We start from the raw sequence: 17,987 nt of genomic DNA on the forward strand, positions 1-17,987 counted from the left end.
AAGAGGGAGCGAAACGTCGGGAAATGATACTGTCACGACAGAAGGCACAATAAAGGGGGAGACACACGACAGACAGACAGACAGACGGGACACACACCCTCACGGCCTGCGTGGGCCCCCGCGCCCTCCCCGCCCGGCCACCACCCGCGGGCCCTCAGCAGCAGGGACAGGCGGCTCCAACGGCCTCGCCCAGGTAAACCGAACACGGAAAGAAACTCCGGCGGCCACGGATGGCGTGACCGGAGGAGGAGACACGGCCACGGCCACGGCCACGGCCGCCGCCGCTATCCCCGGCCCGGCCCAGCAGTCCGCCGGCGGAATGGATCATAGAGACGCTCGCATCCACCCGCCGAGCACCGCGGCTTTTCTAGCCTGACCCTCCTGCACCTCTATGGCCGTAACGTACTGCGCACCCTGCGGGCGGGGGACGCTTTACGGCAGCCGCGCTCCCCTCCTTTGCGGTTTGGTTGTCGGGTGGGGGTTTTTTTGGTTTTTTTTTTTCCCCTTTCTAATTTTACGACGGCGGCGCTTGGCGGCACCGCTGTCGCGCGGCGCTGACGCAGAAAGGGCGGGCCGGGGCTGCGTGAGGCCTCTTTCCTCGCCCGCTGCCGCCGCCGCCTCATCATCCTCATCGTCATCCGCTGCCATCGGCGCCGTGACGGGGCCCCGCAGGTGAGGGGGGGTGCCGGGGCCGTCCTCCGGTCCTTACCGCCTCCTTCTCGCGGGTATCGGGACCCCCGGCCCCGCCCCGGCGCTGCCACCGGTTCCGGTGGGGGCCGGCTCCCCGTCCCTCCCCCTACACACGGGGCTCCCCGTCCCAACCGCGGCCGATCCCCTCGGTACGGGCCCGGCGGGCGGAGGTGGCCTCCCCGCTTTCCCCTCACGGTGGCACCGCGCCTTGGTCTTTGCCGGGACAAGGCCGCGGTCCCCGGTGACCCAACTGCAGCGGGTGTCATGGCGTGCGGCAGCTGAGGGTTTGGTTTGGCTTGGTTTGTTTTTGGGGGTTTTTTTGGCTTTTTCTCCTCTCTAGAAGTTTAAAAAAATGGCGAAGTTTGTGACACCCGTGATCCAGGACAACCCCTCTGGTTGGGGCCCATGTGCTGTGCCCGAGCAGTTCAGGGACATGCCGTACCAGCCCTTCAGTAAAGGAGACCGCCTGGGAAAGGTACCTCTGTCATGCCACAGCGCGTTGGGCTGCTGCTGAACGTTTTCGCTTCTTACTCCCGTGGCTGCTCTTCTGACACCCTTCGTAGTGCGTCCTGACACATAGCACAGTTGTGAACAATTAGCAGGGCTGGGGAGCGGAGGTGGGAGTTGAAAAGATTAGTTCTGGAGTGTATGGCAGTATTTGCTTCTGCCTTCTTGAAGTCCTGCATATATAAAGTCAGGGCTGGGGGGGAAGATGTCACATTTGACTTGCTCATTTTGACTGTTTATGCTTGTCCTTAGGTGGCTGATTGGACAGGAGCCACATATCAAGATAAAAGATATACGAGTACGTGTTGTCTGGTGGCTGCTCCCGTGGTTTATTTCCTACAAAGTTTTCTTCAAGCGTCATTCCTGCTTTCATGGCTCACACCCACTCTGGTGGTTACCTGTGCACCTCAGCAAGAGAGGCTGCTTAAATGAGGAAGTGTGCCTCACGCTTGGGAGAGCTCTCCCTGTCCTTAGGGCTTACTCCTGATTTTTGTACTGCCTCATGACTGGGGCTTCTCAGGGAGAGGCTTGGAGGGGGAGAGAACATGCTGGCGTAAGGCAGGAGTGCCGATTTGTGCATCAGACTTAGGTGAAAGCAGTTGGAGGGAATTCCAGGGGATAAAGGGGCAAAGGGTTGGGGTTTTTTCCTAGAAGCTTGGTGTCAAGATGCTTTGTTTTATTTCCAGACAAGTACTCATCACAGTTTGGTGGTGGAAGTCAATATGCCTATTTCCATGAGGAGGATGAGACTAGCTTCCAACTGGTGGATACAGCACGAACACAGAAAACAGCATACCAGAGGAATCGTATGCGATTTGCACAGGTAATGTCTTTTCAGAAACGGGCTCAAAGGAGAGCGTCAGCAGCACAGAATTATTTTGCAACTAAAATGTTCTTTTTTTTCTTTCCTTCATTTCTGCAGAGGAACCTCCGGAGAGACAAGGACCGTCGGAACATGCTGCAGTTCAGCATGCAGACGCTGCCGAAGAGTGCCAAGCAGAAGGAGAGGTGGGACTGCAGACATAAGCGTACCGTACTTGGGTTGGAGTCCGTGAGCAGACTGTTGATAAATTTAGGAAGTTACTGTAACAGAACCCACTAGAGCGAACAGTCAGCAAAGAGGAATTTCAGGACATTTCAAGCCCGACGTTCTGCTGATGTCAGCGGTAGTTACAAGCATGGACTTCAAACAGCTATCTAAGAATTTAGGAGATTTTTTTAATCATATTTAGAAAGTAAATATAGCGTTTTAAACTTCTGAAAACTGCGCTGCAAGATTTAGAGATGAAGATATTTGAAGAGTAAAGAATAGAGCTTTTAATGCCTTGGGCACCTTGATCAACAGCTCAGTAAGCGTTTCAGCAGCTCAGTGCCTAAAAGCATTGTTCCTCTAATGGTAATTTGGAAGCATAGGAATGGTTGTGGCGTGTAGGACTCAAGAACTTCTCTTCATGGCTTTTCTCATATTTCTCATTTTAGAGATCGTTTGCGCCTACAAAAGAAGTTTCAGAAGCAGTTTGGAGTGAGGCAGAAATGGGACCAAAAATCACAGGTAAACTAGCAAGCTTTCTGCCCCCTGTGATGGTTTGGTTTTACTGGCTGCGCTCATGGGGCAGCTGTTCTTGCACAAATCCTGATGTGCTGTGTCTCTGTTTCTCTCTCTATCTGTCCTACCTCTGGCTGCACAGCAGAAGCCTCGTGACTCCTCTGTTGAAGTTCGCAGTGATTGGGAGGTGAAAGAAGAGATGGATTTCCCTCGGTTGATGAAGATGCGTTACCTGGAGGTGTCGGAGCCACAGGACATGTGAGTTCCTAAAATAGCTGTTTGCTTGCTGCCTGAACTGACCGGATTTTTGGAAGGCAGGAGGGCAAGGGCCTCCTGACCTGGTCCCAATGTTCTCCTTGAGGTACCCAAAGGAGGGGAAGAGGGTGGAACACCCAACAGGCCCCTCAGTCCCCTGTGATTCATGGGTGGTGGTCTCTGTAGGGAGGGTATCAAAATGGTTCTCTTATCTCTGCAGAGAGTGCTGTGGAGCCCTAGAGTACTATGACAAAGCCTTTGACCGCATTACAACAAGGAATGAGAAGCTACTGAGGAGTATTAAGCGCATTTTCCATACCGTCACTACTACTGATGACCCAGTTATCCGAAAGGTACGTTTACTGGTTTGTAAAACCCAATAGTGTATTTCTTAGTGCGTGCTGTTGTTAGAGACCAGCTGTCGCCATCAGACCAAAGTTAAGAAAAGGGCAGAAAAATTCCAGATCCCTAAGCTTGCAGAGGAGAAGAAGCATTAGCTGGTATCATTATTTTTCTTATGTCCAAGGCAGAGCTAGGTTAATGCCAAACTAGGAATGCTGGCCAAGGAAAAGCTGTAATTCTGGAAGGGCAAGCAGACTGGTACTTGAGCTGTGTTGGGAAAGAAACTTCCATGTCAGAGACCTGGTTCTTGATGTTTCTGCTTTTGGAGATGAGGAAGGCTTGGAGTTTTCTCTCTGTGACCCGATTGGCAATAAGGAGCCATGCCTTTTCCCAACAGAATTAACTTTTTGTAATAGAAGTTTCTTAGTTTTTCCTTGTTTAGGTGAGGGTGGGCCTGGATTGCTGGGTAGTACCTCAGACTTTGTCTAACAATCGGTGGTGTACCTACCAGTCTAGCTTTCTCACCATGGGAGAAGAAATTAATAGTCTGGTTTGCTAATGCTTCTCGTCCTGGCTGGGGAAGGGAAAGGGTGTCTGTTGTTGTTGCTGAAACAGTTTTTCTCCTCCTCCTGTATCTGTAGCTGGCCAAGACCCAAGGGAATGTGTTTGCCACAGATGCCATCCTGGCCACACTGATGAGCTGCACTCGCTCAGTCTATTCCTGGGACATCATTGTCCAGAGAGTTGGATCCAAGCTTTTCTTTGACAAGAGGGACAATTCAGATTTTGGTGAGGAAAAGTCCTGAAAGAAATTTCTGTTACAGTAGGTAAAGGGTCTGATTTTCTTTACGCTTTTTTGAGTAGAAGACTGAGACCCCTGGAACAACCCAATTACTGCAGTACACTTGCTAGCTGTGGGCGTAACTTCAGTATTGATCTGCTGCACTGTGGGGCTAGAGACTCACTGAAGCTGACATAGTTACTCCCCCAGGTATAACCACTTGTGTCTGGTTTTCTTCCCAGACCTCCTGACAGTGAGTGAAACAGCCAATGAGCCCCCTCAGGAAGAGGGCAACTCCTTTAATTCTCCACGCAACCTTGCCATGGAAGCTACCTACATCAATCATAACTTCTCCCAGCAGTGTCTGAGGATGGTAAGGTCGAGCAGTGCTGGGTGGTAGGGTCTGTGTTTCAGAGAGTCTCAAGAAGAGACGTCACTAAGGCTGCTTTACTACAGCATAGAAGCGTTTCACTTGACAGAATTATGTTACACTGATGTTCTTTCAGTTTTGGAAGAGGTGGGATTACTTCTCATGAGCAGTGTGACTTTGTTGTGGAAAGATTTTCACCTTTATTCTACAAAGAAGCAATCCCATTACCATTGGTGAAGCAGGCAGGCTTCCGAGTACACTTCGTGAAGCTGAAGTGCCAGTAGGAGTACCGCTTACAGCGAAGTGACTAACATGAAGATGAGGCTTCTCATCAGCTGTCTTAATATTTTAGTGGTTTTCTACATAAGGGAAATTAGCTACTGGTGCTATAAGAGAATATTTGTCCAGTGGGGGAGAGCTCTCTCGGGTTTTTTCTCCTAACATTGCCCTTCTGTTTTCTTCTGCAGGGAAAGGAGAAATACAAGTTTCCAAACCCAAATCCCTTCGTGGAGGATGACATGGATAAAAATGAAGTAGCCTCTGTTGCATACAGGTATGTTGATCTCTCTGATGCCCAGGTTTGGCAGGGGGGCAGGATGTCAGAGTTATACGGAGGCAAAACAAGTTAGGAGTCTTATTGATAGAAGCTTTATGGCGAGAGGCATTCCTGGACATCCTCACAGTGACCAGATAGAGGGGGGGAAGGGATTTTGCTGAGGGCTTGCATGGATCTGGAAGAGAACAAGGGTCAGAAATAACCAGCTGGATTGTTTGTTGGCAGATACCGAAGGTGGAAGCTGGGAGATGATATAGATCTCATTGTCCGCTGTGAACATGACGGAGTGATGACAGGAGCTAATGGAGAAGTGTCATTCATCAACATCAAAACACTGAACGAGTGGGATTCCAGGGTGAGGAAGAATGAGATCCCAAAGCTAGATCTAACTGCTTCACTGCTGCCTGACATGCCAGGTACAGCAGGCAAGATGAGACAAACATCTGGCGGTGTTCCCCGGGTGGTTACCTTCCACCAAAGGAGCATAACTTTGGTGGGCAAGCCGTGCTGATGCGATTCTCCCCCAGATGCGGGGTAGCTGGTTTGAACCCTCTTGTCCCCAGGTGTCCAGTACAGTAGCCAGTCTGTTCCCATGTTTCCTTTGTGAACTCTTCCCTCACAAACTTCCCTTCGTAACCAGTGCCGCAAATGTTGGCCAGCCCCCGCTCTTTGCCCTTCTTCCTTTCCGGTGCAAGGGCTTTCCCTGTAGGTTGCTGTTCGCATTCCCTTTTATGGGATCGTAAGGTAGACAGAAGGAACTTCCCTGTGTGATGTCAGGATGGCTGAAGAGATGACTGCTGCTGGCTTGTTGGGTTGACCCTCATTTTGATTCTCCCCTCAGTATTGCAATGGAGTAGATTGGCGCCAGAAGCTTGACTCTCAGAGAGGAGCTGTGATTGCCACCGAGCTGAAAAACAACAGCTACAAATTAGCCCGCTGGACATGTTGCGCACTGCTGGCTGGATCAGAATATCTTAAACTTGGGTAAGATGGCGTTTTCACACCAAACATCTTTCAGGTGCATTTTCCATGATTTAACCCAGTATGTGTCAAAGCAAACCACTTGTAGAATGAGTAACCATAAAAGCACCCCGCATTTTGAGTGGCCAAGAGGGGAAAGCTTGCGGTGAGCACACCAGCCCTGGTGTAAGCTGCTTCCCCTCAGCATCTGGCTGATGTGCCCCCTGTCACGACTGACCTTGTGAGACCTCAGCATGTGACGGGCAGGCGGCCTCTGCGGCGCTCTCGGCCTGTTTGCCGAGATTGCCAACAAGGGAAATAAATGCAGTGACTGTGCTACCTGTCAGGAATTTGATTTGAGATCCTCAGTGCCCTGTTACTGAGAAATTGGGTGGAGGGGAGGTATCACCACAGCCCTTTTTGAACTGTCGGCTTAAAATCAGTTGAGCCTGTGCTGTGGATAACGAACAAGAGGCATTTGCTAACTCGGTTCTGGTGGTTCTGCAATCTCAGGTTCCGTCCTCAGGTATGGGACTGATGCATTTGCATCTGTTTAATTCCAAACTCCTGGCTAATCGTGCTGTCGCTTAATTTTTATCTGTGGGACTAACCTGTATCTTTCGTACCACCCCATCTGATTTGGGGTGGTGGAAGGATTCCAGGTACATTAATGATTGACAGCTTGTAGCCAGGAGATCCTCTTGGATCTCCTCTTGGAGTATTAGGATTTCTCAGCCCAGAAAACAAAACTAAGATGATCACGCTGCTTTTCTTGGAGTCGTTCTTCTGCTTGCTGGGCTTAACCTCCTGACACCCCTCTGGTTTCTCCTTGCCCCCCTAGGTATGTATCTCGTTACCATGTGAAGGACTCTGCCCGCCACGTGATCCTGGGCACGCAGCAGTTCAAGCCAAATGAGTTTGCCAGCCAGATTAACCTCAGCATAGAGAATGCTTGGGGCATCCTGCGATGCGTCATCGACATCTGCATGAAGCTGGATGAGGGGAAGTACCTCATCCTCAAGGACCCCAACAAGCAGGTGATCCGGATCTACAGCTTGCCTGACGGCACCTTCAGCTCTGATGAAGATGAGGAGGATGAGGAGGAAGAAGAGGAAGAGGAAGGTTCGTAGCATACTTGGTGATTTATGCTTTTCAGTCTTCTGCTGGTCCGGATGATAAAAGACCAGATCTAAAGGGTGAGATCTGACTAGTGCAATGACAAGAGGGGAGCGAGGCTGGAGGATGTGTGGTCCCGAGGATGGGCGCTCGGTGGTGGAAAAGGTGTGGGTGACATTGGGAGTACGCGGAAGCAAACCGAGCAGAGAGTTGGAAACGCGGATGTCGTGCCTCTGTATGGATACTGAGCCAGGACTGATTTTAGCAGGGGTGGGGGAGAGGACCCAGGTCCAGAGCACCGACTGGGAAAACGAAGCCTACCAAGGAGCCCTTCGTTCAGCGGCCCCAGGATTTGGGGGAGTGGGTGGGTGCCGATTTCTATTGGTACTGGGGTATTTTTTGTACTACAGTTTTAGAAATGGGAGTGACTGTAAGATTGAGACATACTTAAAATGAGTGGTGACCTAGCCTGACTGAGGTAACTCGGTGAAGGCTTTTACCAAGTGACTGGGGAAGTGGAGCGATCGCTAGTCGGTCAGTCGGGGGGTTCGGAGGGTTGGTGGTGCCGCAGCGGAGAACCGCTGCCTTCGCTTTGCTGCCAAAAACCGTCTGCGCTCCCGGATGCGTGACCTGCATGTGCTCTGTCGACAGTGGGAAACCGCTGGGACCTTGGAGCTCTTGCTTCTGTGATAGGAAAAACACCTTCCAGCTTTTTTTTTTTTTTTTTTAGGCTGTAAGCTTAGCCTGGCTGCTCTGGGTTTTATTATGGGAATTTTAGGTCACTGCGTAATTTGCTCTGGAATATAACCTGTGTAATTCCAAATGATGCGTGTGTGGTCTTGGCTGATGGACAGGTCTGTAGGTGGGGGGGGACAGCACACTGAGGTGGCAAGCTTGGTTTTTTTCTCATTCTTTGTGGCATTTCCTTGACAGAGAGGGATTATTTGGGTGGGTTTGGGGTGGTTTTCTTTCCCCAGCCGCACTCCCTTCATTACTGTTTCTCTTCTCTTTCAGAGGAGGAGAGCTGAACCCCGCGGGCCGAGCTGCGCCTTCGCACCCGCCTCTTCTGCAGAGAAATCTTGAAGGGGGGCGGGGGGGAGGTGGAGAAAGCCCAATAAAGTCACTTTTGCTCAGCGGCGCGATGTCGTTTGTGCCTGGGGGGGGTTACGGGTACCCGGCCCCGGGGGCGGGAGAACCCGCTGGAGCAGCTCTGCTGCCCCTTTAAGAGCGCAGCCCCGCCCACCACCCTCCCCCAGACACGTGGTACGGTGCGGGCGGCGGGAAGCGGCGGCGCCGTTGTCACGTGACGCGGGGTGGTGGCTCGGCGGGCGGCCCTGCTCGCTCCTCCCCCCCCCCCGCCCCCCCTCCCCCCTCCACCGGCGGCGCGGGAGGAGCGGCGCGAGCTCTATGCTGCAGGTGCGGCCGTTGGCGGGACGGGGCCGGCGGGCCCGCGCCTCACGTGCGGCGCCTCGCGGGTGGCGGCCACGCCCCGCACGCCATTGGGCTGGGGGCGGGGGGGGGGGAGAGAGCGAGAACATCGAGGCCGAGACCGGTCCCTATTGGCGGGGGAGCGAGGGCAACGCGGGGCACCCCATCTCCCATTGGCTGATGGGCTTGCGCCTCCCTTTCCCATTGGTTGTTGGGGCGCAGAGGTACTGCGGGGGCTGGCGGCCCACAGGTGTTGCCCTGCCTTCCCGCCTGCTGGCCCCACGGTGTCTGCTATTGGCTGGGGCAGGGAACCCTGTGTGCCCATTGGCTGCAAGACCTGGGACCCCTTTTGCTATTGGCTGGTAGGGAGCGGGGCCCCGCCTCAACATCCCCACCCAGGCTTGGGGCCCTGAGGGGCGGTGTTGGCAACATGGCGGCCGGGCCTCGGCAGGGGCTGGCCAGGCTGGGGGGGTCTCTTGTGGGGAGGCCTGCGCCCACCGGGCCCGCTCGCCCCTGGGTGACGCCTCCCCGGTCCTCTCCCCCACAGGGGCGGCTGTCCCGGCCCCGTTATGGCCCCGGCGGTCTGCGGGATGCTCCTGGGGCTGGCCTTGTACACCGGCAGCCTGCGTGTGGTGAGCGGCGCCGCTTTCCTCTACCACGACTACTGCATCATCGGGGCCGGCCCCTCGGGTTTGCAGGCGGCCTATTTCCTCCAGCAAGCCGGCCGGGATTACGTCGTCTTCGAGCGGAGCCACGCTCCCGGCAGCTTTTTCGCCCTCTACCCTCGCCACCGCAAGCTCATCAGCATCAACAAGCGGTACACGGGCAAATCCAACAGCGAGTTCAACCTCCGCCACGACTGGAACTCGCTCCTCAGCCACGACCGCCGGCTGCTTTTCCGACGCTACTCCCGCGACTTCTTCCCTGACGCTGATGCGATGGTGCGTTACCTGGAGGATTTTGCCGCCCTGCTGAAGCTGCGGGTTCAGTACAACACGGCCATCGTCCATGTGACGCTGGAGAGGAACGCGCAGGCCTGGAACGGCCACTACTTCCTCCTCACCGACCAGGACAGGCAGAACTACAAGTGCAGGTAACAGGCAAACCCAGGCTAGCCGTGCTGCTCTCCACAGGTGTCTTTGAAGTTGCAAAAGCGCAGAATAAATTAGGTTGAAAGAGACCCGTAACGGTCATTTCGTCCCAAAGCAGGGCCAGTGATGTCGCGTTGCTCAGAGCCTTGCCCTGTTGAGGCATGAGTATCTCCAGGGATGGAGGTTTCACAGCCTCTTAGAGCTTTAACAGCTATCACAGGGGAAAAACATTTTGCAGGGATCAGCGGGGTGGGTGGGTGGAATAACTGCTCCTGGGAAGGCATTGCCTTTCGCGAGCCACTTTATGCCTCGGACAGCTGAGGAGCTGGCAGGGCAGACACAAACTGGCTGCGATTGCCATCACCGCAGGTTCCATCCTTGATAGGTGAGCTTGAAATCACTTTTGGTTTGTCACTAGATAATTGCTCTCTGTGAAAAAAAAAATAACGTGGTCCTACTTGTTGTAGCCGCTGCTGCCTTTGTTACAAATTTGAGTGAGTCAGTGCAGGGACACCTCACCTCCGTTAACCCACATGTGCTTAGAAGTATGCCCCAGCTAACCGAAGCCCTGGGCTAGCACAGAGCCGGCAGGGGGGAACAAGAGAAAAGTGGGGCTGTTGCAGCAGAGGGAGCCCACTGGGAGAAAAAAACCTTCGAGGCTCCTGGTCCCTGAATTCCCCTTCCCCTTGTCACACTTACACATGTGTATCCCATACCGCCACTGAGCTACGTTCCTAAAAACCTAGAAGTTACTCGTGTGAACATACGGAGTATATTTCTCACCTCTCCTGAGAACCTCAGCTCTACGACAGCAGGTCGTGCTGGCTGTCACTTGGAGGTGTGCTGGCTGGCAAGCTCGGAGGGGACAGAAGGCAATCTAGGACACCCACGCACCGCAAGCGAGTTGCTCTCGGGAGCTGTGTGAGCAAGGCTGGGACAGCAGACAGTCGCTAGCCTCAGCTGCCTGGTGTTCTAAGTCACAAAAATTTCCTTAAGATTCAAGTAAAAGTTCTTATGGAGGGATATAAAAAGATTACTGTATTTAATTTTAGCATTAACAATTAGTGATGTTGCTAACGTGGTTTTATGACTAAGAGTTACATTTTAAAATACCAAAACCATTTTCTATCCCTCTTAAACATTACTTTTGTTCTGCTGCACTAAAAGGCAACATAAATTTTAAATCAAAGTAATTTTTTATGCAAAATCTAATCAACCTGTGAAACTTTATTATCTATATTGTCAGTAAGTACATATGAGTAGTACTTGCACATTTATGAACAAAGGAGGGAGACGTATATGTACAGCACCCACACTGACTTTTGCTATATATAATGACACTCCTAGTTGTCTTTGTTGGCCTGAGGATAGGGAAGAGAGGAGCAGGTCATTAGGTGAAGCTGGGGAGAAGTTTCTTTTGAAACCACGACCTGTGCAGCTGATTCAGTGTGGCTGCAGGGGGCACATCACAGCCATCTTCCACAGTGGGAGGAGGAAGGAGTGATGAGAGGGAACGATGGCCCCATTCCCGTAATTCCTGCATTCCCTAGTGCTATCCCTGTTTTCGCAGCTCTTTGTTGGTCGCCACTGGGACATGGGTCCCCAACGTGGTAAACTTTCCTGGTTCAGAATACGTTGAGGGTTACGAGACCGTGTCCATCAGCCCAGAGGATTTTGCTGGTCAAACCGTGTTGATCTTGGGCCGAGGGAACTCAGCCTTTGAGACGGCGGAGAACATTCTGGGCGTCACGAATTTCATCCACATGGTGAGCCGGTCCCGTGTGCGCCTCTCGTGGGCCACTCACTACGTTGGGGATCTGAGGTAGGAAACCACTCCTTTTCCTCTTTCTAACGCAGCTGGAGTACGAACAAGGAGAATCACTTCTTGCCCAGGCGATGAGCCACACTGGCACAAGAGGGGCTGTGGTCCTGGGGGTGGCAGAGGAAACATAGGGTGTTCTACCTTTAGGCCCTTGGTTTAAAGGAGTCCAGGCTGCAGTTGCTGAACACAGGAGCTTGATGAGAGCTCTTCAGGGTCTGTATGAAACAGGAAAATGTCTGCTTGGAAACCGAATCATTAAAAAGTGCCGGCTCCCAAGTTGTTCCCTTGCTTGCAGTCACAGAGGAGAGCTGAGAGGTTGACCGCATCCTGCACGGGCAGCGAGGTTGTGTTACCTGTGCTGTTCTGTGAGCCCTGAGGCTCTGGGGATAACCTTTGCACTGAAGGGGAGTGTGGGATGCCTGGTGAAGGTGTCCCATTTTCAGCAGCTGAGACAGAACCGTGGATCCCACCCCTCCTCCTTTCTTTTAGCTGTTCTTACATTCTCCTTTTTTCATAGAGCAATTAACAACGGCCTGCTGGACACCTACCAGCTGAAATCTCTGGATGGGCTTCTGGAGGGTGACCTGGAAGATCTGGCTATTATCAAGGACAAGAAAGGGAAGCTGCACATCACGCTCCGGTTCTACCTGGAGAACAGGAACACCAGCGCAGGCATCGACTCCGTCACCCTCCCACAGGACGAACTGGATAATTTTGCCACCCGCGCACCTTACGACCGTGTCATCCGCTGCCTGGGCTGGAAGTTTGACTTCTCTATCTACAACAGGTGAGGGAGAAGCAGGATCTCCAGGGAAGCAGGTGTTTAGAGTGAAGGGCCTGAGTGGGGAGGAAAGGGAAGGTCAGGTCCTCTCCTGGCAGCATTGCCTGGATCTCTGTGTGCTCAGAGCTACCTGATGCTGCTCAGTCCTTTGTTTACCCTGCAGCTATGGCCATGTCCCAGTGTGAACGTGTGTGCTGCTGCCCTCTGACTGACAGGCTCTAGAGCTGAGCAAATGGCAGTGTTGGGACCTGGGTGACACAGAAAAACTTGTGCCTTTTAGAACTTAACATCCTGACCTGCCAGATCACATGGAGAAGGCTAGCAGTGTTTTGTGTTGGTTTTGGAATGAGCATGGTACAGGTACATATCACTACAGAAAGGTTTTGTCTGCTTATTTTCCCTGAGGATGCAACCTTCACTCCACCTTGGTTTGTCTCCTAGTACATCCTGCAGTTGGAAATGGTACTGCTACCTTCACTGTCTCCAAAATTCACTGTCAGCTGGAATTTGATCTTGTCCAGAGCTACCTTGAGATGAGCACTCTTATCTTCTGGAAGATCCTCGCTGTAGTAGTAAATCCCACTGAAGGCTGTGGGGGCATGAAGCAATGTGTTAGAGTGGCTGGAATATAATGTGTGCCTTATCAGAAACCCTTTTTATTTTTCCACCCCCGCCTTTCCTGACAGCATGCTCTTCTCTTTTGCACATCAGATCCCTTAGAATGATGCCGGGAAAAGGGAATAAAAAGAAGTATCCTCAGATCAAACCCAGCTATGAGTCCAGGGGCACTCGGGGGCTCTTTGTTCTTGGCACTGCTAGCCATTCTGTTGACTTCAGGAAATCTGCTGGGGGCTTCATCCATGGATTCCGGTATACGAGTGAGTACTGGGCTGTACAGAAAGGGCAGAGGTGGGAATTGTTCCTCCCTTTGAAGGAAAAATTCATAGCTTGCTGCTAGAAAGAGATTACCCTTAGTCTTGTGCTGGCAGTAAGAATGGCAAAACACAGCCAAGCTGCAGCTGCATCATCTAAAGTGGAGGAGAAGTGACTTGGGGTCATATCTGAAGTTTTTGGTTGTCTGTCTTTGTTTTGTCTTGTGTCTCTCTTGCCCATTGTCTCTTATTTATGTAACACAATAGATTTCTGCCTGCCAGATGCGCTGCCTCATGACAGGCTGTGGGTGAGAGGTCTGTGCTGTGGAGTTAAAACCCAGTGGCTTTGGGCAGTAGAGAGAATTTCCATCTTTATGTGTGTGTGCCCATCCTTATCATTAAAGGACTGCTCAGAAGTAATGAAATATCCCTGAGGACCCCCCCACCCCCTCAGCAACCACTTAGCATCACATCAGCTTTCAGAGGGCATCTCCACTGCAGTTACCAGTGATTGGGGTGGGAGATCCTGAGCACGGATGAGCTGTAAAGCTTATTTATTGTGTCCTGCAAGTATCTGTGTGTGCCGCAGCAGAGCGATCAGATTTCTTAAAAGTGTAAGCTTAGATTTTTAAATAAGCTGTCTTTGTTTCTCTCAATGTCTTAGCTCGTGCAGTCCACCGCCTATTGGAAAACCGTCACCATGGTGTCCCCTGGCCATCCACAGTCTACCCTATTACACAGCTGACCAATTCCATCATCAAGCGGGTGAATGAGGCCTCAGGCCTCTACCAGATGTTCAGTGTCCTGGCTGACATCATACTGCTGAGAGAGTGAGTGAGTAATTATTCCCAGCACTGCACTCCATCATTTCATTCCTTTTTCTTTACCATTGCTTCCTGTGGTGCCACCACACAAATTGCTCTGTTGCTGCCATTACTGTCACGTAGGCAGCCACCTCAAAACCTGTACCACTGCCGCAACTGGTGCTGGTATGCCCAATTGTGCCAATTACTTCTCTCTCTTAAAGGGCTGAAATGGTCCAGACCTTCCCTCTAGGCTCAGGGGTGTAGTACCCTTTTACTGTCCCCAGGGAAAAGCTTTCCTTGAGCAGTGCTAATGTAAAGAGGAATCCCATAATCCAGGAAAATAATGGAATCTTGTAACAGTATCGGCAGCCTTCGTAAGCTCTGTGGCAAGTCCAGGCCAGATCTGTAATGACCAAAAATAATTACTATCTGACGGCTCTTTGGCCTTAGCCTTGACCAGCTGAGGGGGTGTTAGATCCCAGCTGGCTTTTCTCTGGTGGAAAAGTCTGGTGGTTTTGGTTGCAATTCACAGGAATGCCACAGCATTTGAATACCTGGAAGAGTACCCAGTTGGAGTCCTGGCTGAGATGGAAACGCAGACGGGAAGAAAGGCTCCCAATGGGCTGTTTGTCGTCATCATGGAGTATGGGAGGAATTTCTCTGGGGCTGACAAGGATGTCTTCTACTACAACCGAGCTGTAGGAGAGGCACAGCATGCCTGGCAGTCCAACTTTTTGCACCCTGTTATTTATTATTACAAACGCCTCCCAACAGGTAAGCTTTCCTGCCTGTGCCTGCTAATTATCTGATACGAGCAAAACAGAGAGTGATGAAGATACTTCAGAGCCAAAGGGGAGGGGGGGCTGGTAGCTGAAGGCATTGTACACCCTTCTCCTCCACTTCCTTCGTGTCCATCCTCTGGGGCATCTGCCACCGCTGGGTGAGCTGAAAAAAAATCTGGGAGTTAGCAAGAAGTTTCCATCAGTCAAACTGATACGGGGAGTGGGGTGGGGGGGTTGTACCAGAGACCTCACATTTGAGACTAGGAACAAACAGGCCTGATGGGAATTTCCCCATTCCCAAAAAGAGGAACGTTGCTTCCCTTTGGCTAGCACCCTGTGTGTATTTTGCAGGGTCCCAGCGAATGAGGCTGGGTTATCGCCAAAAGAAAGCTGCTCTCTGTGGCTGGCCTGGGTCTGAGAGGTCCCGCAGCAATAGAGGCAGCCAAAGGCAAGGGTTTGAAGATGAGTGTTACATCCAGCAAACAAATACGCTCAGAATAGATTTCCTTGGGAAATGAGTGTGCTGAATCTTCATCTCCAGAAACCTAGGGTCAGGGTCCAGCCTGCCTTGCGCAGACAGAAGCGTGATGGGTAGCAGCATTAAAGCTTGAACACGGCTCAGCCCGTCTGGCAGTCCTTGCCCAGGGGGAAGGGGAGCGAAGTGACAGGAGGTACTGCGGGCAGGGACAAGGGGCAGCTGTGCAGTGGCAGGGCTGTTGAGGACAGACCTAGCAGAGGGGATTGCAAATGAAAGTAAGGTAGGGATTAAAAGGTCAGGACAAAAGCTGAAACAGCTGTCATAGCTGCTTTCCACTCCCCAAGCTCTTTTTAATGCCATTTTGATTCTGAGAGATTCCCTTAATGTTCTCTTGGCAGAGCGCGAGATGAGACTTCGGCCCCCAGATTGGCCTCTCCCCCGCCCAGATGCCATCCATCACATTGTGGAGGACTTTCTGACAGACTGGACGGCCCCAAATGCTCACATCCTGCCGCTGAGGCGGTTTTTGGAGAACTGCCTTAGCACTGACCTGCGCAATTTCTTTGCAGGTAATTTGAGCACAGGGTCGAGGTGGCAGGAGGAGGAGGAGGGATGTGAGGGACAAGCGACAGGAGCGATCTCTTCTGCAAATAGCCGAGATCTCCCTGTGGCGAGCTGGTGGTGTCACCATTAGTCACACCTCTTTGGTGCAATGCCCAGATGGTAAAAAGTGCTGGTGCTGTGTGTATGTTCCCAAATAGCCTTTGTTCTTGCTCACCACCAGAAACAGACTGCCCCAGGCACACCCAGATTTAGAGAAAGGTGTATGACATTGGGTTCAATCCCTTTTCTAGCTGTAGCTTTCCTGCCTCCTCCATTATCTAAACGTTCCTTTGTGCCATTGGGTACCAGATCTCTTTTCGGGTACTGAGGATGGGATTGCTTTCCCATGAGAAATGGGAGTGCTGGCATGTGAGAGCTGGAGAGCCTCTGCTGCCTCCTTTCCTGGTCTGAAGACTGGTCTGGGAACCTCCTGCAGAAACCCCACGTGGCACACAGAGGGAAGCGATCCTGTGGTACAAAGAAGATGCCAGAGGGCTGCGAGTTCAAATCCAGCTCCTTTTCCTCTCGGAGCGCAGACTGGAGATCCCACCCTGCATCTCCTGAGCTCTGCAGAATTAAGTCGATTACTCTGCTGCCACCCAGGGCAGGGTGCTGGGTGGGAAACTCCAGTCATCTTCCCTCATCCTCTCTGCCTTTTGTTTTCAATGAGTCCTCAAGAGTTTATGGGAATTTTTCTCTAGAGGGTACCTCTGCTGAGCCTGATTTTTGATCCTTTCCCCCACAGAGTCCTGTTTCCTCTTTGCCTTCACTCGTCAGAAGCTGCCTCCCTTCTGTTGGCAGGGGTATGTGAGAATGCAAGGGCTCGTGGGGAGCGAGGGGCTCCGGCGCCACGCGGTAGATGCCGGCCTGCTGGAGGATTACACTCCCACAGACTTTTCGGGCGACAGCCCTCCTGACAGCCACGAAGGGTCACAGGACCAGCTGCTGAGAGATCACACAATACCAGTTCGTCCGCTGCAGCATCTTGTCAACACCAAGGACGAGCTTTAACCTTTCTCGCTCCACACTGAAACCCATAGGTGCTGTTGTGACAATATTGTAATGGAGATCCACGGCAGGATTCTACCCTTTCCCGTGCACCTTTTCCATCCCCATGCCTTCCACCGACCGCGAGTTGCCAAAGACCTGCTCGGATCTTGCTGTTACAAAGAGGACCAACGTGCTCTGAAGGATAAGCGAGGGGCCAAAATCCAGTGACGCTGAGGCTCCCGCGTTGTCCTTGCAGGGTTCAGAGTTGCCTGAAGATGGTGTTTGTGTTTATCTCGCAGACCAATATCTGCAGCGACGTCCAGGGGTCACTCAAGAGAGTGCAGGAACCCCTGGGTAACTGAAAATGTCACGTCCATCTTCGGAGGTGACCTGCTCGCGCCCTGCGGCAGCCCAGTGCAGGCTCTCTGCTCCCTGGATGCTGTATGCTGCGTATACTTGAAGATTGTTTGTGCGCCGAATCCCGAAGTGGTACTCCAGGCAAACTTCCTGGTATTTTTCCTGCATTTGAGTTAGGGCAGCTGTGTGGCTTGAGTGGAGAGGGGTGTTTTTTAGTTACTGTATAGGTTAGATAATTTGTCATTTCCCAGAGAGCACTACAAGGGACCCTTCCCTCCATGAAGGAGGAGCAGCTTGCCTGGAATGCCTGGGACACAGAATTACGCTGAGTTCGGCTCCGCTGTCCTCACGTTTTTCTTCTCCCGCACCAAGCAGCCTGAAAGGTTAGCCCCTGTCTTTTATAAAGCATGACCAATATTTCTCCTATTTGCACTATGTCCCGTCAAGAAAGTTTCGAGTGGACTTTGATGTTGTTAAAATGCTTGTTCTCTTATTTGATTCCCCTCCAGTCACCTTGAGATCTTACCGGCAGTGACTGGGAGGCTGTCTGCGCTTTATTGCTCCCTCTCTCAGCCCCGTGCATTTGTCCGTCGCCTCCCTGCGGGCTCCTTCCACGGCCCTGGAGTTGCAAAGTGAGAGCGATTTTGAGCTTGACCTTAACAATGTCCCTGTGATTTCTAGCAAGTAGAGGAAGGGCAAGAGGGAATAGGCTTTTAACTCCACACATATTTTCCAACCCCTTAGCATCTAGAAGAGCATACCCCTCTGCACTTGTGCTTCCCGCTACCCCTGACTCCGGGGCGGGGGGCTGTACCTACATGTCCCTAAAACTCTCCCAATCCTTCAAATTCAGC

At 52.1% G+C, this 17,987-nt stretch overlaps 2 protein-coding genes across 5 annotated transcripts; both read left to right on the forward strand.

The window, feature by feature from the left end:
* The first annotated feature begins 511 nt into the window (after positions 1–511).
* On the forward strand, positions 512–8,256 carry EIF3D (eukaryotic translation initiation factor 3 subunit D). Of its 4 annotated transcripts, none has more exons than XM_069807328.1 (16): positions 512–672; positions 1,031–1,165; positions 1,450–1,495; positions 1,884–2,020; positions 2,120–2,205; positions 2,677–2,749; positions 2,886–3,001; positions 3,219–3,351; positions 3,982–4,129; positions 4,364–4,494; positions 4,959–5,044; positions 5,273–5,402; positions 5,889–6,031; positions 6,849–7,129; positions 7,389–7,487; positions 8,138–8,256. In XM_069807328.1, exons 2-16 carry the CDS (start codon positions 1,043–1,045, stop codon positions 8,149–8,151), a joined length of 1,746 nt encoding a protein of 581 aa, XP_069663429.1. In that variant the 5' UTR covers positions 512–672; positions 1,031–1,042; the 3' UTR covers positions 8,152–8,256. The 4 variants fall into 4 exon arrangements, with proteins under 4 accessions (XP_069663429.1, XP_069663430.1, XP_069663431.1 ...); XM_069807329.1 differs by having other exon boundaries at positions 7,392–7,487; XM_069807330.1 differs by having other exon boundaries at positions 2,889–3,001.
* A 152-nt stretch (positions 8,257–8,408) lies between these two features.
* FOXRED2 (FAD dependent oxidoreductase domain containing 2) lies at positions 8,409–17,601 on the forward strand. Its single transcript, XM_069807327.1, has 9 exons — positions 8,409–8,539; positions 9,099–9,644; positions 11,213–11,464; positions 11,982–12,251; positions 12,957–13,123; positions 13,782–13,947; positions 14,456–14,697; positions 15,582–15,752; positions 16,532–17,601. The coding sequence occupies exons 2-9, from the start codon at positions 9,121–9,123 to the stop codon at positions 16,795–16,797; spliced, it is 2,058 nt and encodes a 685-aa protein (XP_069663428.1). The 5' UTR covers positions 8,409–8,539; positions 9,099–9,120; the 3' UTR covers positions 16,798–17,601.
* The last annotated feature ends 386 nt before the right edge of the window (positions 17,602–17,987 follow it).

Source organism: Haliaeetus albicilla, chromosome 19 (genome assembly GCF_947461875.1).
Source record: "Haliaeetus albicilla chromosome 19, bHalAlb1.1, whole genome shotgun sequence".
NCBI lineage: Eukaryota > Metazoa > Chordata > Aves > Accipitriformes > Accipitridae > Haliaeetus > Haliaeetus albicilla.

Coding starts and splice junctions, on each gene's coding strand:
- FOXRED2 (XM_069807327.1), top strand. CDS start 9,121: ATGGCCCCGGCGGTCTGCGGGATGCTCCTGGGGCTGGCCTTGTACACC. Junction 11,465..11,981: donor CACTACGTTGGGGATCTGAG/GTAGGAAACCAC, acceptor CTTTTTTCATAG/AGCAATTAACAACGGCCTGC. Junction 12,252..12,956: donor GACTTCTCTATCTACAACAG/GTGAGGGAGAAG, acceptor TTTGCACATCAG/ATCCCTTAGAATGATGCCGG.
- EIF3D (XM_069807328.1), top strand. CDS start 1,043: ATGGCGAAGTTTGTGACACCCGTGATCCAGGACAACCCCTCTGGTTGG. Junction 2,206..2,676: donor AGTGCCAAGCAGAAGGAGAG/GTGGGACTGCAG, acceptor TTCTCATTTTAG/AGATCGTTTGCGCCTACAAA. Junction 4,130..4,363: donor GAGGGACAATTCAGATTTTG/GTGAGGAAAAGT, acceptor TTTTCTTCCCAG/ACCTCCTGACAGTGAGTGAA.